The 25,991-nt window shown below is 44.3% G+C and overlaps 1 protein-coding gene across 1 annotated transcript in view; it reads right to left on the bottom strand.

The window, feature by feature from the left end:
- Positions 1-25,991, bottom strand: part of LOC144681652 (haloacid dehalogenase-like hydrolase domain-containing 5) — a 45,644-nt gene continuing 19,653 nt past the window's right edge. The window contains exons 5-8 of the mRNA XM_078543443.1: positions 17,653-17,686; positions 15,440-15,614; positions 9,574-9,762; positions 1-2,395 (exon numbers count right to left, since the gene is read on the bottom strand). Coding sequence (XP_078399569.1) covers positions 2,005-2,395; positions 9,574-9,762; positions 15,440-15,614; positions 17,653-17,686 — 789 coding nt within the window. The 3' untranslated portion in view covers positions 1-2,004. The remainder of the gene's footprint in view (positions 2,396-9,573; positions 9,763-15,439; positions 15,615-17,652; positions 17,687-25,991) is intronic.

The raw sequence follows: 25,991 nt of genomic DNA, 5'->3' as shown, positions 1-25,991 counted from the left end.
TATTTTTGTTTTGGATTTCCAGCATCCGGAGTTTTTTGCTTTTATCTTAATAGACTCTTATTTGGTTTAATCAGGTATCTGCTGGGTGGCCCTGTTGTTCCCCCATTCTACCTCCAGGAAAATGGCCCAGGGGAAGGATGGAGCCAAAGAACCGGCATACAGGCTGAAGGCACTATTTTTAGCACCCGCCTACCTCCATTCCCGTACCGAGATGGGGTGAAATTCAAGCCCCTAATATCTTGTTTGCTTTGTACTTTGAAGAAGGCCGTTTGACTGACACTGTATGTTTGGCATGATAAGCAACAACTGGCCTGTAGGGGGTGTGAGATTGGGAGCGAGCAAGGCAATTTTGCTTTAAAAGCTATACAGGAACAAAATTGCAGTAGTATGGTGATCCGAGACACTGATTTCACCATAAATAAGACAAGAAAAACTAGTGATTGTCTCAGCCTCTTCATTGTTTATGAACTTGGCAACACCAGGTAGGAGACAATTCTGAACAGTCACAATATCCACCTTTCACTTTTAAACTAAGTGCACCGAATTAATGTGTTGCCATGGCAAACAGGGGAAGAGGTGTTTAAACTGCAAAGCATTAAAAAGAACTTGAAGGGGTAACGTGTGAGAATTTTTACAATCCAAAATATTTTAAATCAACCCTTTGCAGTTCAGAAAAAAATGAAATAAAGGGAGCATTATAAAGTAAATAAAGGCTTTAATTGTTAACTGTGAAATTTCTGCAAAGAGCCTGTTTAAAGGAGTTTTAAAAATTAGGAAGTTTAAAATACAAAACACTTAGAAGTTATATTGTAGATGGATCCTTCAGATGGATCACCAATTGCTCCATTTGCACCCTTTTCCAAAAAAAAGTCTAGTGTTGGACAGCGAGAGATTGCTGAAGATAACATGTCACTCACTTTATTTTCAAATTTAGCTTATTGAAGTGGCAACTCTATGTTCACACGCAGCCATAAAAGATTAAACTGAAAATGCTTACTTGTGTCTCAGAGACTGCACTGGGGAAATTAACAGAACGTTTATAAAAAGAGGTTGATCCTCACTTCTACACTTTTGTAACAAAATACTTCCATAAAAAATTGGGAGTTGACCATACTTTCATAATAGAATAATTAAGGGTGCTTTTTAAGATGCTACTATTGCACTACCTAACCACACCAAGAGAAAAGTAGAAAACTGTACAGATACCAAACTGCGTTGGTTTTACTGGTTTTACACATATGTCAACCTACATTTCTAAATATTCACCTGATGTGTCCTATGATTTAGATTTATGGGGATGAAAGAGAGAGGGAACTTTATGACTAATGATGGACGTGTTTATACATTAAACGTAACAGTGCCAAAACAAAATTGCCAGGTCAATAAAATTTTCATACCATAGTTTTCAAATACAGTTCCCTTACTCCTGTCTCTAAACGAAGTTCTAGTAAGTTCCAGCAAATGTGTTCCTTCCCCCTACCTTGCAACTAATGACTGTCAGCAGCTCAAATTAAATTATAAGCACTTAAATATTTCGTACAATGTGTCTGGAAGATCATTTAGCAATATGCCAAAAAAGCTGCACAAATTAGTAGTTTGGGTAAGGCCGGAGTGAGGAGAAGTGAAATCACATGAGGGTTTCAACTGAGTTTGGCCGGAATCTTTTTTAAAATAATAAAATGTTTCTTGTAAAGAAAATTCACAGAGAGGACAAGTTACACATTTCCTACATTTTCATAAAGGTAGTGGGATCAGCACATGTGCAAGTCACATATCCAAGAATCCGGTCACACTGAATAGAAAAATTAATATTTTGCTACAGTATTTCCAAACTGGCTTATTCTGGGGTGGGGTCACTGTAATACACAGTACAGAAGACAATTTGGTGGTTGCTTGAACTAAACTTGGCAACTTGCTTTTATATATTTTTTTTAAAACTCTTTTTTCCCCCTAGGTCCAGACGTAAGTTCAGTGTACAAGTAGAGACTTTGCTTTTAAAAAAGGTTACTTAGGCACATAATTTTCCAGCTTATAGATCAGTTCCACAGCAGCGTCAATATCTGGTACTATATAGTCTGGATCAGATAAATCAGCATCAAACGTAAAGTCCCTGTGCCCATGAAATACAGTCCCTGTGGTCAATTTCTCATGGCCTACCATAGCATCTTTAGAGGGGCTGTACACACCTGTGCAAACCAGCACAGACTTACAGCAAGTAGCAGAACCTGGTGTCAGTTCACTTGCAATTACATCAGGATCTTCATCCTGGGGAACTGTGGCTGTTTGTTTTCCTGCAGCAACTATAGCTTTCACCCGTGAGCCTCTTGTAGAAGATTTCTCTTCGAGGTAGCGGTTGTATAGATTAGCACCATAGATGTCAGTCATTGGGTTATCCCTTTTAAAAAAAAAAATCAGTTTTAGCTAACAGAATCAGTGCAGTCCATAAGCAAGAGACGGGCATAGTATCGTTACAGTGCAGGAGGTGGCCTTTTGGCCCATTGAATCTGCACTGGCCCTCTGAAAGAGCAATCCACCTAGTCCCACTCCCCTGCCTTATCCCACAACCTTGCACATTCTTTCTTTCTTTTCAGGTAGCCATCCAATACCCTTTTGAATACCTCGATCAAACCTGCCTCCACATTCTCTCAAGAAGTTTGTTCCAGATTCTAACCACCCTCTGGGTGAAAATATTTTTTCCTCACACCACATTTACTCCTTTTGCCAATTATTTTGAATCTGTGCCCTCTAGTTCTTGATGCTCTCTTGGGTGGCAACAGTTTCTTACTATTTGCCCTGTCCATACCCCTCAGGATCTTGAATACCTCTATCAAGTCTCCTCTCAGCCTTCTTTTCTCCAAGGAAAAATGTCCCAACCTCTCCAATCTATCGTCATAGCTACAGTTCTTTGTCCCTGGAGTCCCAGGACAACAATGGAGCAAACTAGAGTTTTTAATTCACTCTGACTGCCACCACGTCCCTCAGCACTTTTCTTGATTGTTGAATACCCTTCATTTTGCAATTTATTTGAGAAAATTTAGCTCTCTCCTCAAGATTAGTTTAAATGCTACTTCCTCTTCCCCCTCACAAGGATCTAGAGCAAAAAGGCAACTATGTATATTTTTCACCAATAAAGGGGAGGTGGTGATGTAGCGGTATTTAGGAAGTTTAAAATTAGGAAGTTTAAAATACAAAACCTCCGGAGGTCCCCAGCGTCACAGATGCCAGTCTTCAGCCAATTTGATTCACTCAACGTGATATCAAGAAACGGCTGAAGGCACTGGATACTGCAAAGGATATGGGCCCTGACAATATTCCGTCAATAGTACTGAAGACATGTGCTCCAGAACTTGCCGCGCCCCTAGCCAAGCTGTTTCAGTACAGCTACAATACTGGCATCTACCCGGCTATGTGGAAAATTGCCCAGGTATGTCCTGTACACAAAAAGCAGGACAAATCCAACCCAGCCAATTACCGCCCCATCAGTCTACTCTCCATCATCAGTAAGGAAGGGATCATCAACAGTGCTATCAAGAAGTATTTGCTGACTGACACTCAGTTTGGGTTCCACCAGGGCCATTCAGCTCCTAACCTCATTACAGCCTTGGTTCAAACATGGACAAAAGAGCTGAACTCTAGGGGTGAGGTGAGAGTGACTGCCCTTGACATCAAGGCAGCATTTGACCGTGTGTGGCATCAAGGAGCCCTATCAAAACTGGAGTCAATAGGAATCGGGGGAAACTCTCCGCCAGTTGGAGTCATACCAAGCACAAAGGAAGATGGTTGTGGTGGTTGGGGGTCAATCATCTCGGTTCCAGGACATCACTGCAGGAGTTCCTCAGTGTAATGTCTTGAGGCCCAACTGTCTTCAGCTGCTTCATCAATGACCTTCGTTCCATCATAAGGTCAGAAGTGGGGATGTTTGCTGATGATTGCACAATGTTCAGCACCGATTGCGACTCCTCAGATACTGAAGCAGTCCATGTCCAAATTCAGCAAGACCTGCACAATATCCAAGCTTGGGCTGACAAGTGGCAAATAACATTTGCACCACACAAGTGCCAGACAATGACCATCTCCAACAAGAGAGAATCCAACCATCACCCTTTGTCATTCAATGGCATTACCATCACTGAACCCCCCACTATCAACATCCTGGGGATTACCATTGACCAGAAACTGAACTAGATTTATTCATTCATGGGATGCGGGCATTGCTGGCTAGGCTGGCATTTATTGACCATCCTTAATTGCCCTTATTCAGGGTCAACCACATCATTGTGGATCTTGAGTCACATGTAGGCCAGACCAGGTAAGGACAGTAGATTTCCTTCCCTAAAAGGAGCATTGGTGAACTAGATGGGTTTTTAACAACAGTTGACAATGGTTTCATGATCATCATTAGCCTTTTAATTCCAGATTTTTATTGAATCCAAATTCCACCATCTGCCATGGCATTACCCTGCGTCTCTGGATTACTAGTCCAACACAATACCTCTACGCCATCACAAATATACATACGAAATAGGAGCAGAATTAGGCCATTCGTCCGCTTGAGCCTGCTCCACTATTCAATAAGATCATGGCTGATCTGTTTGTATTCCAAATTCCCGGTAACCTTCAATTCCCTTCTCTAACAAGAATCTATTTACCTGTGCCTTAAAGATATTCATTGGCTCCGCCTCCACCACCTTCTAAGGCAGAGAGTTCCAAAGTCAGACAAGGGCACCCCCTAATTTTAACAGTTCCCCCTAGTTCTGGACTCACCCACAAGAGGAAACATCCTTTCCACGTCCATCTTGTCAAGGCCATTCAGGATCTTTTATACTTCAATCAAGTCACCCCTCACTCTTCTAAACTCGAGTGGAAACAAGCCCAGTCTGTCTAACCTTTCCTCATAAGACAACTCACTCATTCCAGGTATCAATCGAGTAAACCTCCTCTGAACCACCTCTAATGTATTTACACCCGTCGTTAAATAAGGAGACCAAAACTGCAGATGTGGTCTGTGAGATATGGTCTCACCAATGCCTTATATAACTGAAGCATAACATCCTTATTTTGCTGTTCAATCCCTCTTGTAATAAAGGATAGCATTCCATTAGCCTTCTTAATTACTTGCTGTGCCTGCATACTAACTTTGTGACTCATGCACTAGAACACCTAGACCCTTCTGCACCTCGGAATTCTACAGTTGTTCTCCATTTAACTGATACTCTGCTTTTTTATTCTTCCGGCAAAAGTGAACAGCTTCACATTTTCCCACATTATACTGTAGCTACAAGAGCAGGTCAGAGACTAGGAATCCTGTGGCGAGAAACTCACCTCCTGACTCCCCAAAGCCTGTCCATCATCTACAAGGCACAGGTCAGAAATGTGATGGAATACTCCCCACTTGCCTGGATGAGTGCAGCTCCAATAACATTCAAGAAGCTTGACAACATCCAGGACAAAGCAGCCCGCATGATTAACACCCTATCCATAAACATTCACTCCCTCCACCACGATGCACAGTGGCCGCAGTGTGTACCAGCTACAAGATGCACTGCAGAAACTCACCAAGCCTCCTGAGACAGCAGCTTCCAAACCCACAACCGCAACCATCTAGAAGGACAAGGGCAGCGGACGCTTGGGAACACTACCACCTGGAAGTTCCCCTCCAAGTCACTCACCATCCTGACTTGGAAATATATCGCTGTTCGCTGTCATTGGATTAAAATCCTGGAACTCCCTCCCTAACAGCACTGTGGGTGTACCTACACCACATGGACTGCAGCGCTTCAAGAAGGAAGCTCACCACCACCTTCTCAAGGGCAATTAGGAATGGGCAATAAATGCTGGCCTAGCCAGCGAAGCCCACATTCTATGATTTAAAAATATGTCACTGAACTAGCAATCTAGAGCGAATGCTCTGGAGACATGGGTTCAATACCACCAGAGCAACTGGTGGAATTTAAATTCAATTAGTAAATCTGGAATTAAAAGCCAGTCTAATGGTGACCATGAAATGATTTTCGTAAAAACCCATCTGGATACTAATGCCCTTCAGGGAAGGAAATCTGCCAACCTTACCTGGCCTGGAACAGACTCCAGACCCACAGCAATGTGGTTGACTTTTAAATACCCTCTGAAAAGGCTTTGTAAGCCAATCAGTTGTATCAAACCCCTACAAAGCCTACAAAAAAAAGGATTGAAACCATACGGATCATCCGGCGCCGAAACGACAATGGCAAACCCAGTTCTGTCGACCCTGCAAAGTCCTTACAAACATCTGGGGGCTGGTGCCAAAACTGGGAGAGCTGTCTCACGCATTGGTCAAGCATCAGCCTGACATAGTCATACTCACCAAATCAAACCTTATGGACAGTGTCCAGACACCACCAGCAATATCCTTGGGTTGTCCTGGCCCTGGGAGTACTCAACATTGATTCCGAACACCATGAAGTCTCATTGCATCATGGGCAAGGAAACCTCCTGCTGACTACCATCTACCGCCCCCCATCTCAACTGATGAATCAGTACTCCTCCATGTTGAACACCACTTGGAAGAAGCACTGAGAGTGACGAGGGCACAGAATGTACTCTGGGTGGGGGACTTCAATGTCCGTCACCAAGAGTGACTCGGTAGCACCAATACTGTCTGAGCTGGCCAAGTCCTAAAGCACATAGCTGCTAGATTGGGTCTGCGGAGGTGGTGAAGGAACCAACAAGAGGGAAAAACCTACTTGACCTTGTCCTCACCCATCTACCTGTCACAGATGCATCTGTCCATGACAAGTATTGGTAGGAGTGACCGCCGCACAATCCATGTGGAGACAAAGTCCTGTCTTCACATTGAGGATACCCTCCATCATGTGTGGCACTACCACTGTACTAAATGGGATAAATTTCAAATGGATCTAGCAATGCAAAATTGGGCATCCATGAGGCGCTGTGGGCAATCAGCAGCAGCAGAATTGTATTCAATCACAATCTGCAACTGCACGGCCAGGCATATCCCCCACTCTACCATTACCACCAAGCCAGGGGATCAGCCCTGGTTCAATGAAGAGTGCAGGAGGGCATGCCAGGAGCAGCACCAGGCATACCTAAAAATGGAGTTATCAACCTGGTGAAGCTACAACACAGGACTACTTGCATGTCAAATGGCGGAATCAACATGCAATTGACAGAGCTAAGCAATCCCATAACCAATGGATCAGATCTAAGCTCTGAGGTCCTGCCTCATCCAGACGTGAATGGCGGTGGACAATTAACAGGAGGAGGAGGCTCCACAAATATCCTCATCCTCAATGATGGGGGAGCCCAGCACATCAATACAAAAGATAAGACTGAAGCATTTGCTACAATCTTCAGCCAGAAGTGCCGAGTAGATGATCCATCTTGGCCTCCTCCGGAGGTCCCCAGCATCACAGATGCCAGTCTTCAGTCAATTCAATTCACTCCACGTGATATCAAGAAATGGCTGAAGGGACTGGATACTGCAAAGGCTTTGGACCCTGACAACATTCCAGCAATAGTACTGAAGACATGTGCTCCAGAACTAGCCGTGCCCCTAGCCAGGGTGTTGCAATACAGCTACAACATTGGCATCTACCCAGCAATGTGGAAAATTGCCCAGATATGACCTGTCCACAAAAAGCAGGACAAATCCAACCCTGTAAATTTCCGGCCCGTAAGTCTGCTCTCGATCATCAGCAAAGTGATGGAACGTGTCGTCAACAGCTCTATCATGCGGCACTTGCTTAGCAATAACCTGCTCACTGACATTCATTTTGGGTTCTGCCAAGGCTACTCAGCTCCTGACCTCATTACAGCTTTGGTCCAAACTTGGACAAAACAGCTGGACTCAAGAAGTGAGGTGAGAGTGTCTGCCCTTGACATCAAGGCAGCATTTGAGTGAGTGTGGCATCAAGGAACTTAAGCACAACTGGAGTCAATGGGAATCAGAGGACAACTCTCGCTGGTTGGAGTCATACCTGGCACAAAGGAAGATGGTTGTGGTTGTTGGAGATCAATCATCTCAGTTCCAGGACATCACTGTAGAGATTCCTCAGGGTGTGTCCTAGGCCCAACCATCTTCAGCTGCTTCATCAACGACCTTCCCTCCATCATAAGGTCAGAATAGGGATGTTCGCTGATGATTGCACAATGTTCAGCACCATTCATGATTCCTCAGATACTGAAGCAGTCCATGTCCAAATGCAGCAAGGCCTGGACAATATCCAGGTTTGGGCTGACAAGTGGCAAGTAACATTCGTGCCACACGAGTGCCAGGCAATGACCATGTCCAACAAGAGAGAATCTAACCATCTCCCCATGACATTCAATGGCATTACCATTGATGAAACCCCCACTATCAACATCCTGGGGTTACCATTGATTCGATACTTAATTGTACTAGCCAAATAAACTGTGGCTACAAGAGTAGGTCAGAGGCTAGGAATCGTGCGACGAGTAACTCACCTCCTGATGCCCAAAGCCTGACTACCATCTACAAGGCACAAGTCAGGAGGGTGATGGAATACTCCTAACTTGCCTGGACGAGTGTAGCTCCAACAACACTCAAGAAGCTTAACACCATCAAGGACAAAGCAGCACGCTTAATTGGCACCCTATCCGCCACCTTCAACATTCAATCCCTCCACCACCGACGCACTGCACTGCAGCAACTCGCCAAATCTCCAACAACAGCATTTCTAAACCTGTGACCTCTACTACCTAGAACAACAAGGAAAGCAGATGCATGGGAACACCATTATCTGCGAGTTCCCCTCCAAGTCACACACGATCCTGACTTTGAAATATATTGCCATTCCTTCACTGTCGCTAGGTCAAAATCCTGGAACTCCCTCCCTAACAGCACTGTGGGTGTATCTGCACCACATGGACTGCAGTGATTTAAGGCGGTGGCTCACCACCACCTTCTCAAGGACAATTAGGGATTGACAATAAATGCTGGCCTAGCCAGCGATGCCCACATCCTGTGAAATAATAAATTCAAAAAGAAGTCAGGCCTGTTCTTGTTGATCTGGAGTCTGTCTTCGCGAAATTTGTAATCAAGCCTGCTTACCCATCTTGAGACCATTTCACTTTCCTCCTTTGCTCCTCTCCCCAACTCCAAATGAGTGGTCTAAGTTTCATTTGGATACTCGGGTCCAGGGAATAACAAATTTATGGCAGATATACAAGGACTGAAAGGTGGTTATTTACTCTGCCTTCCACAGCACATATTACTCATCTGGCATGAGCAGAATGGGCAAGTAAGGAGGCTAGAAAGACAACTGAAAGCCTAAAGACAAGTCAGAGCTGTGCCCCTCCACTGCCCCCTCCCCACCCCCCACCACAAGCAATTTTAAGACCAAGTGGATTGCAAGAGTTGTGACTTGGATTTTATATCATTGAAAACAATATTCACAGTTTGTAAAAGGTCTTTATACATTGAGATGCTAGACAGCTGCTGCAATCAGCATACAAGATATTTTAAAAAGGAAAATATCCTTGTAAAATAAAGTTTTCCTTTTGTCTCTACAAATTAGAACCAAATGCATTTTTCCCATAATTGTAGCCACTTACCCAATGGCGTAAAGTGTGTGAATAGGTTTCTGCCATCCTCTTCCTGCAGCTTGAGCCCTTATAAGACATTCTGCATAATGATAGGTTATTTCACTTGGTTTTCCTAGTAAGAGGTCATATTTAAGATCTTTGCCTGTGATTTTCTTGTAAATGTTTTCAAGACACAGCACAAATATTCCATGACCGAACCTGTTGGGCCAGAGGGGAAGTGTCAAAAATCACAACGCAGAAAATTGCTTTCTCTTCCAATAACTGACTGGATTGCTAACTGGAAGTTCAACTTTGATCACAAGAGAAATTTACTTCACTTGGGTGCCTCTTTGCCAACTATTGTGGAAGAGGGAGAAACAGAAAACAACATTTGCGCAGTGCCTTTAACATAGTGAAACATCCTGAGATACTTCATAAGAACAGCAAGCAAAATTTGTCAACAAGCCACATAAGGAGATCCACATTAGGACAGATGGTCAAAACTTTGGTCCATGAGGCAGATTTTAAGCTGTGTCCTAAAAAGGGCAGGGAGATAGAGGGATGAAGAGTTTTAAAGGGAAACGGAAAGATTTAACACAGGAATAGACCAATCAAATCTCTTTTTCTGCACTGAATTTAGAACCTTAGGGGATTTTGTACAGTTACATTTTCCTGATTTCTTCCTAGCCGTTCATATTACTCTTCTTTCTGCCGGGCTGCATATTGAGCACTGACCTCTCCTGCCATCTGTTAAATCAGAGCAGCAGCGGAAGAGGCCAGTGCTCAATACTGGATGAAGCACTTAATTGGCTATTAATTGCCCAACTTAAGGGCCTCAATTGGGCCATGGCAGGTGGCCCACCCGACGCATCACAGAATTGTTACAGTGTAGGAGGTGGCCATTCTGCCCATCGTGTCAGCACCGGATCTCTGAGCATTTTAACTTAGTGCCAATCTCCTGCCTTTTCCCCGTAATCTTGCAGATTGTTTCTATTTAAATAATCATCCAATGCCCTCTTGAATGCCTCAATTGAACTTGCTTCCACCACACTTCCAGGCAGTGCATTCCAAACCCTAACTACTCGCCGTGTGAAAAAGTTTTTTCTCATCTCACATTTGCTACTTTTGCAAAACACTTTAAAGCTATGCCCTCTGGTTCTCAATCCATTAACAAGTGGGAACAGTTTCTCCCTATCTACTCTGTCCAGACCCCTCATGATTTTGAAAACTTCTATCAAGTCTCCTCTTAGCCTTCTCCTCTCCAAGGAAAACAGTCCCAATTTCTCCAATCTTTCCTCATAACTGAAATGTCTCATCGCTGGAACCATTCTTGTAAACCTCTTCTGCACATTCTCCAATGCATTCACATCCTTCCTATAGTACGGCGCCCAGAACTGTACACAATACTCCAGCTGAGGCCTAACCAGTGTGTTATAAAAGTTCATCATAACCTCCCCGCTATGGTACTCTCTGCCCCTATTAATGAAGCCTAGAATACTGTATGCTTTAGAAACAGCTCTCTCTAACTGTCCTGCCACCCTTAATGACTTATGTACATATACACCCAGGTCTCTCTGCTCTTGCACACCCCTTAGAATAGTATCCTTTATTTTATACTGTCTCTCCATGTTCTTTATACCAAAGTGTATCACCTCACCCTTCTCCGCATTGAACTTCACCTGCCATCTACCTGCCCAGTCCATCAATGTGTCAATGTCCTTTTGAAGTTTTACACTGTCCTCCACACAGCTTACAATTCTCCCAAGTTTTGTGTTGTCTGCAAACTTTGAAATTGTCCCCTGCACACCAAGATCTAGATCATTTATATATATCAGGAAGAGCAAGGGTCCCAGTACCGACCCCTGGGGAACTCCACTACAAACATTCCAGCCCGAAAAATACCCATTAACCATTACTATCTGTTTCCTATCCCTCAGCCAATTTTGTACTCACATTGCTACTGTCCCTTTTATTCCATGACCTATGGCTTTCCTCACAAGTCTGTTGTGTGGCACTGTATCGAACATCTTTTGGAAGTCCATATACGCCACATCAATGGCTTTGCCTTCATCAACCATCTCTGATACCGCTTCAAAAAACTCCAGCAAATTAGTTAGACACGATTTTCCTTTAACAAATCCATGCTGACTCTTCTGTATCAATCCACATTTTTCCATGTGACTATTAATTTTATCCTGAATAAATGTTTCTATAAGCATGGAAAAACTCAGCAGGTCTGGCAGCATCGACGGAGAAGAGTGCAGTTGACGTTTCGAGTCCTCATGACCCTTCAACAGAACTAAGTAAAAATAGGAGAGGGGTGAAATATAAGCCGGTTTAAAGGGGGGGGGGGGGGGGGGGGGGGGAGAGAAGGAAGGGGTGGTTGTTGGGACAAGCAAGCAGTGATAGGAGGAGATAGCCAAAAGATGTCACAGACAAAAGAACAAAGAGGTGTTGAAGAGATATTATCTAAAAGAATGTGCTAATTAAGAGTGTATAGCAGGACAAGCAAGGTACAGATAGCTCTACTGGGGGTGACTCGAAACGTCAACTGTACTCTTCTCTGCCAATGCTGCCAGACCTGCTGAGTTTTTCCAGGTATTTCTGTTTCTGTTTTTGTTTTGGATTTCCAGCATCCGCAGTTTTTTGTTTTTATTTTTGTTTCTATAAGCTTCCGCACCACTGAAGTTAAACTCAAAACAGTTTTGGATTTCCAGCATCCGCAGTTTTTTGTTTTTATCACTGAAGTTAAACTGACTGGTCTGTAATTGCAGGGCAGATCTTTACAACCTTTTTTGAACAAGGGCATAATGTTTGCATTCTCCAGTCCTCCGGTACTTCCCATGAATTCAGGGGACATTGAAAGATTATTGCCAGTGCCTCTGCAACTTCCGCTCTCACTTCCTTCAATATTCTTGGATGCATCTCATCCGGTCCCGGTGCCTTATCAACTTTAAGTACCGACAATTTATCCAATATCTCCTCCTTATCAATTTTAAACCTTTCTAGTGACTGAGTTTCTTCCTCTGTCACCATGGCCCGGGCAGCGTCTGCCTCGAAGGTAAAGACAGATGCAAAGTATTCATTTAACACCTGAACCATGCCTCTTGCCTCTATGTATAAATCCCCTTTTTGGTCCCTAATCGGCCCTACTCTTCCTTTTACCACCTTTTTACTCTTGATTTGCTCATAGAATACTTTGGGATTTCTTTTTATGTTAGCTGCCAGTCTTTTTTCATAATCCCTCTTTGCTTCTTGTATTTGCTTTTTCACATCCCTTCTGTATTCAGCTTGGTTCTCAATTGTCTTTGCTACCTGACACCGGTCGTAAGCACACTTTTTCTCCTTCAACTTAATTTTTATCTCCTTTGTCAGCTAGGGAGCTCTGGATTTTTTGTCCTACCCTTCCCTTTTGAGGGAACATACCTTGTGCCCAAACCATCTCCTCTTTGAAGGTAGCCCATAAGAACATAAGAAATAGGAATAGGAGTAGACCATTCAGCCCCTCGAGCCTGCTCCGCCATTCAATAAGATCATGGCTGATCTTCTTGTGTTTCGATTTCCACATATCATCTACCCCTGATAACCTTTGATTCCCTTGCCTAACAGGAATCTATCTACCCCTACCTTAAAAATATTCAATGACCCCGCCTCCACCGCCTTCTGAGGCAGAGAGTTCCAAAGTTGCACAATGTTCAGAGAAAAAATTTCTCCTCATCTCTGTCCTAAAAGGGCAAACCCTAATTTTAAAACAGTGCCCCCTAGTTCTAAACTCACCTACAAGAGGAAACATCCACCTTGTCAAGGACATTCAGGATCTTGTATACTCCAATCAAATCACCCCTCACTCTTCTAAACTCCAGTGGAAACAAGTCCAGTCTATCCACCCTTTCCTCATAAGACAACCCAGGTATCACTCTAGTAAACCTCTTCTGAACTGCCTTCAATGCATTCACATCCTTCCTTAAATAAGGAGACCAAAACTGCACACAGTATTCAAGGTGTGGTCTCACCAATGCTCTGTATAACTGAAGCATAACAGCCTTACTTTTATGTTCGCTCCCTCTCGTAATAAAGTATAGTGTTCCATTAGCCTTCTTAATTACTTGCTGTAACTGCATCCTAACTTTTTGTGACTCATATACTAGAACACCTAGATCCCTCTGCACCTCAGATTTGTGCAGTCGTTCTCCATTTAATTAATACTCTGCTTTTTTATTCTTCCTGCCAAAGTGAACAGCTTCACATTTTCCCACATTAAACTCCATATGGCAGATCTTTGCCCATTCACTCAACCTATCTATATCCATCTACAACCTCCTCATGTCCTCTTCACAACATACTTTCCTACCTATCTTTGTTCCATCTGCAAATTTAGCTATCATGTCTTTGCTCCCGTCATCTAAGTCATTGATGTAAATCATAAAAAGTTGAGGCCTCAGCACAGACCCGTGGGACTCCACTCGTCACATCCTGCCAATCTGAAAAAGACCCATTTATGCACATTCTCTGCTTTCTGACAGCCAGCCAATCTTCTATCTATGCTAATATGTTACCCCCTACACCATGCGCTTTTATTTTCCATAATAACCTTTGATGTGGCACCTTATCAAATGCCTTTTGGAAATCCAAGCACAGTATGTCTACAGGCTCCCCTTTGTCCACAGCGCATGTTACTCCTTCAAAAAACTCCAATAAATTGGTTAAACATGATTTTCCTTTCATAAAACCATGCTGACTCTTCCTGATTACATTGAGCTCTTCTAAGTGCCCACTATAACCTCCTTAATGATCAATTCTAACAACTTCCCCATGACTGACGTCAAGCTAACTGGCCTATAATTTCCTGTTTTCTGCCTCCCTCCCTTCTTGAATAGAGGGATTAGATGTGCTATTTTCCGGTCTGATGGGCCTTCACTGACACTTAAAAATGTGGTGGGGGTAGGCAGGCATGCCGCCAATGGCACAGAGCCTAATTTACAGGTCCGCCTGCCTGCATTCCTGCCCATGGGTGGCCCATAAAATTCAGCTGATACTGGGGTCTCCCCATTTCCATCCACTTCCCCAGGTGCCATGGCCATAACCCTTTATTCCCTGAAGTCAGATTTTTTTTTAAAAGAATCAGCTAATTCAGGATTCACTGCACTAGTCATCTGTTCCAGTAATTAATTGTCACAGAATATAAGGATGTTGCATTTAGCGTGTAAATCTAGCCCCAAATCTTTCCATACCCCCCCAGGCTTTATAGCCCTCCAAATTCTAGATAAAACATTCTCATACCTGCCATTTTAGCTGGGGCCAGAAACAGAAAGAGGAGAGAGTCATGATATCTTCCACATGACCTTAAGTACATTTCATCTCTCACTTCTATTTAAAAACATTAATAGAATTCCCAGAGGGAAGAGTGCCACAAGGAAGTGGTGTTTTCCTCATGCTATTTGTCCTTCAGAGCTTTTCCATTGCAAAACATTTCAAACATATCAAATACTTTCCACTCCTTTTCCTGCCTCCTCACCCCCGCATAGTCAACGCTTAAAATTTAGCCTACGGAAAAGGAACCCAGTGACAGCTAACACTTAGTCATCACTCAGGGAAGTTTGTACAATAAGTATTGACATTTATTATTGCAACCAATGTTCCTCTCAGGATTGTATGTTGCAGAGTTGGAATTCAGAACAAAGTGGTACTTGGCAAGGTAAGGCTCCGAGCTTGGTACCTTAGACTAGAACAGGAGCCAGCAAAAGAGCTATAACATTATAGGTCCATTGTGATCTGTACTCTCATACAGCAAGTCCCCACATTGCAGCCTGACCTCAAAATTAACCCTCATATTTGAAATTAATCTGAATTAGGTCTACCTTTAATTGTTTCATCTTATGTGGATGCCTTATCATACCTTGGTGACTTGCCCTCTGCTACCCACATCAAGTCCGTGTTACAAGCCACTACAGGAATATGAGGGTAAAGCAACTGCCGAGGAATGCTGTCTGGATTTCCAGCAGTCAAGAGGACATCAATAATCAGCTGAAGATGTGTTTCCCAATGGATAGGCTCACAAAACAGGATAATAGCTAAAAAATGTAGGGGGGAAGAAAAAGTACATTTAATTAAGGCATATTGGAAGTATAATAAAACACTGAGAGTCATGTTTAAGAAAGGATTTTTGATTGGAGATAGTACTATGGAACTCAATTATTGAGATTACTACTGTGCACCAATGCATGTCAGTAACTTCAACTCACAATCTACCGCAGATAAAATTCAGGCTATAATCACTCAAAAAGGCATTCTGTGAGACATGCTGAAAGCCTGTAGCAAGTTAAAATATCGTGAAGAATACAGAGATGTGCAATGACGACTTTTGGCCATGCTCTTCTATTAGTCAGCCACCAGGGGGAGAAACAGAGTCTCACTGCACGGGAGGTGAACAAACCAAATACAAAGACATTTATGAAATGTAATACTGACAGAAGGATACCTTCTCTCCCATATCTACCCTTAAAATTTGAACTTGTGACTATTTATCCGAAGGGAACAGCAAATGGCCTATCTGGAACCTCCATCCATGTGTATGGGAGTCCCTGCAAATGGCATAAGCCGGTAGATTCAATGCAAATATTCAAATGTGCCTATATCAAAACTCCCAAAATAAATCATTAGCATGCAGCAACAGAAATAATGTTTACGGCAACAAATACGGAAAATGGTAGAATGCAAAATTTGAGATACCGTGTAATACGCGGAGCCCCTGACAGACACAAGTTTGTTAATCTGTGGACCCCCTGCAATGTGCTCACAGATCTCAGTTTGAAAAGCTATGGTGTGCAATGACTGAACAAATCATTTTTATTACATGAAATTCTGGGCTTGACAAGACTGCTGCATTGTTACAGTTTAACATTGCATAGCTTTCCAGTAGTTATTAGTTACTGTATTTCTTTGTTTGGAATTTTAATACCTTTAAAATGTCATAATGGCCATGGGAGAGTAGGAACAGCGTAGGAAAAAACATACAATGCCCAAACACTCCAAAACAAAATGAGGGAAATGTTGTCTGAGAACAGCATTTCTAAGTTGTTCTTAGTAAGATTTGTTTGGCATTGTAACGTCTTTACAATATTGCAAAAATAAATACACGCACCAGTGCCAGGAAAAGATTAAAAATATAATTTTAAAACATATAGCGTATAGTTATCTTTTGACATTAATAGCTGTCAGACATCCAAGAATAGCCAGCAATGAAACTCAGAACAGAAACTGGAGCAGCGAACCATTTGGCAGAGAACAAACTTGCAAACCAGCTGTGCAACCAGCCAATCGAGGAATCAATAAATTTAGTAACAGAATTATGGAGAGGAAGGAATGCAAGACTTCCATATTAACTAAGAACTTAATGGTATTACCAGCACTTCCCATTATTTCTGCTCTTGGAGCACAATCAGCAGTGACATAGTTGGTATTTACTCTAAACTTAATTAACATGGAGGATATGTCCTTGCTTTGTCTCCCACAACACCCATGATTCTAGCAGAAAATTCCAGGTGGCCAGTGACTTCTGAATACTCCAAGAAAATCGAAAACCAGTAGTTTTGTAAATTAAATTTGCAAATTAAAAACCAGTTTTGTCCACCAGCTTTTACACAATACCATTCAAAGACAGTGTGCTAATGCGTAGTGGTAATTGAGGTTGACATTCAACAGTTGTTTGTGCACTGTTATGTAGAATTTTCCTCCTTAATATAAACAGGTCAAATTCAATACAGCTAACAGCCTACAGTATTCCAGACCTGCTTCTTCTTAAACCATTCCTTTAATGCAAGTATAAGGGTGCATTCTACTCAAGTTTAGCATTGGTGTAAAGTGATTCTAAACTTAAGACTGTATGGCCCAAACCTATTTGAGTGACTCTCTCCTCCAGGGAGTTGAACGTAGCTTCATTCTGGTGTCAGGTTGGACCCCAATGCTGTATGTAGGTTTATGTAACTGCTGTATCAGTGTAAAGTCAAATTGCTTCGCACTAATACTGCAGTCAGAATGGAAATGGACTTTAAGACAACTGCCATTTAACACAAACAATTTAAATGCACAAAACACACACATTTGAGTTACCTTCAATGTTAGGAAACTTCACAGGTTTAGGTGACTGGAAAATAAAGAATTCTAGTGTTAAAAGCTTACTGCCACGTCACTTGAGGACAAAGATAACATTATCAAGCTTTTCAGAAGAGACTTTTCCACAATTACAATGTGCAAAGTATTGCAGTCACACACAGGCACAGTCCCCTCCTAATTCAAAATTGTTTAACTAAGATTATCTGTTAATTATGGAACAAAATGCACTTTTTATTCAAATGACTTAGTCCATATTTCTTCACAGTTAATCTTTTGAAGAAAATAGTTTGAATTAGTAGCACGAAATCCAGCTTAGTGTACTGCTAGACAAGATACTTGCTTAACTAGGAGAATTTGAACAAGGAATGATCCAAGTGACAGCGAGAGATCAAGAGCAGGAATCCAGAAGCATTAATCAGGTAAGCAGGTAGGTGATTGGTTGGTGGTCATTACACTTTTCTTTTTTTCTCTAAACTAGGACAGTAGTTTAAAATAACACTGGGGATATTTAATTAATGTATTAAATGTGTTGCTTAACTGTTTAAATTACTTGATATAACTACAAATAAGCATTGAGTGCTATTTCTAAACTTGAAACTCTAGCTAAAATAAAATGGAGATGGTAGGGCAGCATGAGGGAGTTGTGGACACTGGTGTTATCCACAGCAACTGCATTTGCAGTTAAGTAGTTGCAGCTCGAGGATCATTAGTTCAGAGTTGATGAGCTGGAGCCTGAGCTTTGGATATTGATGCATCTGAGGGGGACAAAGTTACTTTTGTTCCAGAATGTAGTCACACCCCTTAGGCTTAGATATTTCAGATTTGGCCCCTGGATAGGGACAGGACTATGAGTGAGGTATGGGGATCCAAAAGGTAGCACTGGAGAAGCTGCAGCCCTTGCACTTATCCATCAGGTTTGAGATTCTTGCTCCCTGTGTGGACAAAAGCAAAGACTGCAGGGAGGATGAGCAAACTGACCACAGCACTGTGGTGCAGGAGTCATTCAAGTCAGGGAAGTAAACAGGAATGTAGTGGTAGTAGGGGACAGAATTAGGCAGATAGACATTGTTCTCTGCAGCCGGGAGCGAGAGTCCTGAAGGCTAAATTGCCTGCCAGTATGGACATCTCCGCAGGCCTGGAGAGAAGCTTGTATTGGGATGGAAAGGGACTAGTTGTCATGGTCCACATAGGCATCAACGACACAGGTAGAATGAAGAAAGAGGTTGTGTCAAGGAAGTATGAGCAGCTAGAGGCTAAATTAAAAAGCGGAATCACAAAAGGTAATCTCTGGAATGCTACAAACCACAAGCAAATTAGCAAAAGGTAAATAAAATTAGAGAGTTGAATGCCTGGCGCAAAGATCGGTGTGGGAAAAAGGGGTTTCAATTCGGGGGGTGCTGGCATCCAGATTACTATGTGGCCAGGCACGGGCAAACCTTAGAAGGAAAACTGTTCTCCTCCCACTGGTCCCATTCTCGTTCTCTCGCCCGCGCACCTGCCCCATTCTCCCACCCTCCCTGCTCTCCCGCCCCATTCCCCCACCCTCCCTGCTTGCCCGCCCCATTCTCCCACCCTCCCTGCTCTCCCGCCCCATTCCCCCACCCCCCCTGCTCTCCCGCCCCATTCCCCCACCCTCCCTGCTCGCCCGCCCCATTCCCCCACCCTCCCTGCTCGCCCGCCCCATTCCCCCACCCTCCCTGCTCGCCCGCCCCATTCTCCCACCCTCCCTGCTCTCCCGCCCCATTCTCCCACCCTCCCTGCTCTCCCGCCCCATTCTCCCACCCTCCCTGCTCTCCCGCCCCATTCTCCCACCCTCCCTGCTCTCCCGTCCCATTCCCCCACCCTCCCTGCTCTCCCGCCCCATTCTCCCACCCTCCCTGCTCTCCCGCCCCATTCTCCCACCCTCCCTGCTCTCCCGCCCCATTCTCCCACCCTCCCTGCTCTCCCGCCCCATTCTCCCACCCTCCCTGCTCTCCCGCCCCATTCTCTCACCCTCCCTGCTCGCCCGCCCCATTCTCCCACTCTCCCTGCTCACTCACCCCATTCTCCCACCCTCCCTGGTCTCCCGCCCCATTCTCCCACCCTCCCTGCTCGCCCCATTCTCCCACCCTCCCTGCTCGCCCCATTCCCCCACCCTCCCTGGTCTCCCGCCCCATTCTCCCACCCTCCCTGCTCTCCCGCCCCATTTCCCCACCCTCCCTGCTCACCCCATTCCCCCACCCTCCCTGGTCTCCCGCCCCATTCTCCCACCCTCCCTGCTCTCCCGCCCCATTTCCCCACCCTCCCTCGTCTCCTGCCCCATTCTCCCACCCTCCCTGCTCGCTCGCCCCATTCCCCCACCCTCCCTGGTCTCCCGCCCCATTCTCCCACCCTCCCTGCTCTCCCACCCCATTCTCCCACCCTCCCTGTTCTCCCGCCCCATTCTCCCACCCTCCCTGCTCTCCCGCCCCATTCTCCCACCCTCCCTGCTCTCCTGCCCCATTCTCCCACCCTCCCTGCTCTCCTGCACCATTCTCCCACCCTCCCTGCTCTCCTGCCCCATTCTCCCACCCTCCCTGCTCGCCCGCCCCATTCTCCCACCCTCCCTGCTCTCCTGCCCCATTCTCCCACCCTCCCTGCTCTCCTGCACCATTCTCCCACCCTCCCTGCTCTCCTGCCCCATTCTCCCACCCTCCCTGCTCGCCCGCCCCATTCTCCCACCCTCCCTGCTCTCCTGCCCCATTCTCCACCCTCCCTGCTCTCCTGCCCCATTCTCCCACCCTCCCTGCTCTCCTGCCCCATTCTCCACCCTCCCTGCTCTCCCGCCCCATTCTCCCACCCTCCCTGCTCGCCCGGCCCATTCTCCCACCCTTCCTGCTCGCCCGCCCCATTCTCCCACCCTCCCTGCTCGCCCGCCCCATTCTCCCACCCTCCCTGCTCGCCCGCCCCATTCTCCCACCCTCCCTGCTCGCCCGCCCCATTCTCCCACCCTCCCTGCTCGCCCGCCCCATTCTCCCACCCATCCCATTCCATCTCTACTTTTACATCTCTTTGCTCTCTGGTTGTGTTCTCCCTCTGCTCACAGATCTCCTTATATCCCTTCTCATTTCCCCCCCATTTTTCCTGCCCTGACACATCCCACATGTGGACTTGTTAACAAGTGTTTGCCCTTTCAGGAGAGGTGATAATATGTGAAAGGAGCAGGGAGGATGCACAAACCTTGGAAGTCTGGGCTTAAATTATAAAGAATCTTAAACATCTATTCACTTTGCTGAAGTTAAATAAATCTCACAATCAGATGATCTCTCATCCATTGACCTAGACAGCTTCAATTAACCTTCAGCTTCCAGACTGGGTCAGTCATTGATAAAGGTAAGTATTCATTGGTCTTGCTGCTATATATGATCAATCTTAAAGCTGCATCCTAAATATGCCCATCAGAAAGCATTAGCTGCTCACTAAGACAAAATCAACTGATGAACTTCATCCCAGGCTGTGTTTTTATCTGGTCATGACTGATGATGGACCTGGCCCACTGGCTCTGTTTCCTTTAGTTGCTGTGAGCCTTTCTGATCCATTTGGCTCTAGGTTGAGCTTTGGGTGAATGGTGATCCATCTTTAACCCAGGGCTGGCAGCCAGACACTCTGCAGGTCTCATCACTTTCATTTGGTTCAAGTCACCACCCCCCCCCCCCCAACCCCCGGCCCAAACTGTGAATCTGGAGCACACTCAGCTTCTGAAGCACAGTCTATCATGGGGTTCTGAGACTTTGCTTGGCCCCTCGCTTTCCAGCCTTCTCCCTTCAGGAAACACCTCCAGTTCAACCTTGCTGCTTGTCCAATCAAAGCTGCACTTTTTCCTGCCCTTGCTTCCCCTCCAATCAGATTCCCTCCCTCCCACACTCAAAACGCCTCCAATCACAGCTGCATTTTACCTGCTCTCTCTCCAAAAACTGTTTGAGCTTTTGCAGTTGGGGTTAACACTCAGCTCCTCCCCTCCCCCACTCGAGCTCACTGTCTATTAGAATGCACAGGGTATTCCAAATAACTGCTCAGCCACACGCACGCACCTTAGAGGGAACATTGATGCATGCAGTGTTTGTAACAAGATGGATAGCACAGATTTGAAATAAATGGGTATGATAATGTTGGCCAATACAGAGATGTGACTGCAAGGTGACCAAGGCTGGTAACTGAATACTCAAGGATATTTTTTATTCATTTAGGGCCTGTGGGCATTGCTGTCTAGGCCCTCGCTAATTGCCCTGGAGGTGGTGGTGGTGAGCTGCCTTCTTGAACCGCTGCAGTCCATGTGGTGCTAAGAGGGAGGAAGTTCTGGGATTTTGACCCAGTGACAGTGAAGGAATAGCAATATATTTGACATTTCAGATGCTAGGAAGAAAGGAAAAGGAGGTGTCGTAGCTTTATTAATAAAGGATGAAATCAGTACAGTAGTGAGAAATGATCTTGACTCAAAAGATCAAGACGTAGAATCAGTTTGGGTGGAAATGAGAAATAGCAAGGGAAAGAAGTCACTGTTGGGAGCAGTTTATGGGTCCCATAAAAGTAGCTACATTGTAGGACAGGGTATAAATCAATAAATAATAGGGGCTTGTAATAAAAGGTACTACAATAATCATGGGCGATTTTAATTTTCATACAGATTGGACAAATCAAATTGGTAAAGGGAACCTTTAGGATGAGTTCATAAGAGTGTATGGGGACAGTTTCTTAGAACAATAAATTCTGGAACTAACCAGGTAATAGGCTAACCAGGTCATAGGCTATTTTAGACCAGGTAATGTGTACTGAGACAGGGTTAATTAATGATCCTATCATAAAGGATCCTCTAGGATTCATCCTGGCATGGCCAGGGGAGGAAGAATCATTGGAGCAGGCTCTACTGCTGGTGGTGAATTTAAGAAACTCTCTGAAAACTGAGGATAGCATCTGGAGACAGTCACTCAGAGTTATTACTCAGCGAAACAGGAATATGGGCATCCATTGGAAGCTGGGAGAAATTGTGGACTGTTTGTTAAAGGACTGTAGTTCTGTAAGAGTGCGATAGGTGGTAACTATGAAAGGGCAACGTCCCTTTCTGTATTTTAATGTATAAGTTCCCTACAAAAAGCGTTTAGTTAATAGTGTTTTAGTAAGTTGTTACAGTAAAGACCTTAAAAATGTGAAATCTTCCTGTGTCATCCACTTCAGCTAATCAGCTATGAACTGGAAGTTCAGATTTCTTTTTAAATGTCATCGCTTCCTAGGGGGTTCATAACACTGTGAAACTGGGTTAAACGGTTAAGAGGATAGAGAAGCAGTGGCAGATATTTGAGGAGATATTTCATAACTCACAACAAAGATATGTTCCATTGAGAAAGAAAGACTCTGTGAGAAGGATCCACCATTCCTAACTAAGGAAGTTAGGGGTGATATCAAATTAAAAGAAAAGACAAAAAATGCTGCAAAGATTAGTGGTAGGTCAGAAGATTGGAAAAAAATTTAGAAATCAGCAAAAGATGACTAAAAAAAAAGGGAGAAATTGAAGTATGACAGTAAACTAGCAAAGCATATAAAAATAGACAGTTAAGAGCTTCTACATGTGTATAAAAAGAAGAGAGTAGCGAAAGTGAGCTTTGGTCCCTTCGAGGATGAAAGTGGGGAATTGATAATGGGAAACAAGGAAATGGGGCAGGCTTTGAACAAGTATTTTTTGTATCTGGCTTCATGGTAGAAGGTACAAAAAGCATCCCAATAATAGTATTATTTTACTTATTAATTACTTTTATTTTTTTTAAAAATCATTTTGAGTTTTATAATCCACAACACTCCAATAACACTCAAGAAGCTGGACACCATACAGGACAAAGCAGCCCACTTGATTGGCACCACATCCACAAACATTCACTCCCTCCACCACCGACGAACAGTGAGAGCAGTGTGTACCATCTACAAGATGCATTGCAGGAACTCACCAAGGCTCCTTAGGCAGCACCTTCCAAACCCACGACTGCTACTACCTAGAAGGACAAAGGCAGCAGATATATGGGAACACCATCACCCAGAAGTTCCCCTCCAAGCCACTCACCATCCTGACTTGGAAATATATCACCGTTCCTTCACTGTCGCTGGGTCAAAATCCTGGAACACCCTCCCTAGCAGCATTGTGGGTGTACCTACACCACATGGGCTGCAGCAGTTCAGGAAGGCAGCTCACCACCACCTTCTCAAGGACAATTAGGGATGGACAATAAATGCTGGCCTAGTCAGCGATGCCCAAATCTCGTAAATGAATAAAAAACAAGGAAAACAAAGGCACTCAAAAATCCATTAGTGACTGACAAAAGATTTTGTTTATGGTTTTTTGTGCAGAAAAATCCACCAGACAGACGTATAGAAAAATCAAAGGGCAAAGGGAGGGAGGAACTTAAAACAATCACTACCACTAGACAAAAAATACTAGGAAAATTAATGGGACTAAACTAAGGGTTGACAAGTCCTCTGTACCTAATGGCCTATATCCCAGCGTCTTAAAACAAGTAGCTACAGAGATAGTGGATGCATTGGTTGTAATCTTCCAAAATTCCCCAGATTCTGAAAAGATACCAACAAATTGGAAAACTGCAAATATAACACCGCTATTCAAGTAAGAGGGAGAGAGAAAGCAGGAAACTATAGGCTGTCTGCTGCGGACTGGTAGAATACCAGTGGCGGGGGTGGACAGAGGGGAAAGTGGACACTTCAGGACCCCTGCGCTTGAAGGCTGCCTGCAAGCCTTCCTGCCTTGGCGTTGATCAGAGGGAGGCAGGAGGACAGTGGAATCTTCGCCCTGAACCCTGCTAGCTGATAAAATGGAGCCCCGCTTCCACACTTGCCTGCGGGGAAAAGGTTAAATTCTGCCCATTGTCTTTGGCTCCCACTACAAGTTCTGTTCCCCAGCCACTGACTCTACTCCTCTTCCTCAGCATTTTCTGAGGTTGAACCAGACTATTCGCAATCTTGGCCCTGAGATGAACTCCCAACCACTTATTTGCACTATCAAGACTGCCCATCACTACCTCTATAACATTGTCTGATGCTATCTCTGCCTCAGCTCATCTGCTGCTGAAACCCTCATCCATGCCATTTTTACTTCTAGAACTATTCCAAAACACTCCTGGTCAGCATCCTACATTCTATCCTCTGTAAACTTGAGGTCATCTAAACTCTGCACCAAGTCCTCTTCACCCATCACCCCTGTGCTCGCTGACCTACATTGACTCCTAGTTAAGCAACATCTCAATTTTAAAATTCTCATTTTTGTTTTCAAATCCTTCCATAGCTTTACCCAACCCTATCTCTGTAATCTCCTTCAGGCCTACAACCCTTCTAGATGATGGTGGTCGAAGGTTTGGAAGGTGCCGCCTAAGGAGCCTTGGTGAGTTTCTGCAGTGCATCTTGTAGATGGTACACTCTGCTGTCACTGTTTGTCGGTGGTGGAGGGAGTGAATGTTTGTGGATGGGGTGCCAATCAAGTGGGCTGCTTTATCCTGGATGGTGTCACAGATATCAGAGATATCTGTACTCTTCTAATTCTGGCCTCTTGAGCATCCTCAATTTCAACTCCTCCGCCACTGGTGGCTGTGCCTTCAACTGCCAAGGCCCCAAGCTGTGGAATTCCCTTGCTCTCTACTTCTCTTTTCGCCTTTACCTCTTTGAGGCTTTTGGTCATCTAATGTGTCTTTGTGTGTCTCGGTGTCAAATTTTGCTTTATAATGCTGCTGTGAAGCACCTTGGGATGTTTCATGACATTGAAGGCACTATATAAATACAAGCTGTTGTTGCAGAATTGAAAGTGTCAACATCTCACACCTAGTAAGCAGTAATGGGTTTGCAATACTGATTTTCCCTCTGGTGGTATAGGTCATTCTTAGAATCTGGTGTTGACTTAAATGTTAGCCTGGGACACGGAAGCCAAAAAAACTCAGTACCATCGAAGTAACCTACATTTCAGTTTCCTGCTTTATTTTGGAGGTGGGAGAAGGAGGGGAGCAGGGAAGCTGAGTAGGCAATGACATTGATGCTGTAAGTCAGAATATCTGTTATAAAGGTCAGTACAGAAGTTTTGGGGGTTTTGAAATATCATAGTTTATAAATTAGCCAGAACAGAATACTTTACATAACCGAATAACAGACCAGCTATTACATTGTGAAACGTCACACAGTTTTAGCCTAACCAGCAACGCCCACATCCCATGAATGAAGAAAAAAAAAGAGACATTGCTAAGATTCATTGCAGAGACACAAATAAGAGTGGATAATGCCCTGGGTCAAATGACCTATTTTTCCTTCAATGCTGAGAACATGATTGGAGCAAA

The sequence above is a fragment of the Cetorhinus maximus genome, chromosome 6, assembly GCF_964194155.1.
Source record: "Cetorhinus maximus chromosome 6, sCetMax3.hap1.1, whole genome shotgun sequence".
NCBI lineage: Eukaryota > Metazoa > Chordata > Chondrichthyes > Lamniformes > Cetorhinidae > Cetorhinus > Cetorhinus maximus.
This window is presented reverse-complemented; position numbering and strand designations above follow the sequence as displayed.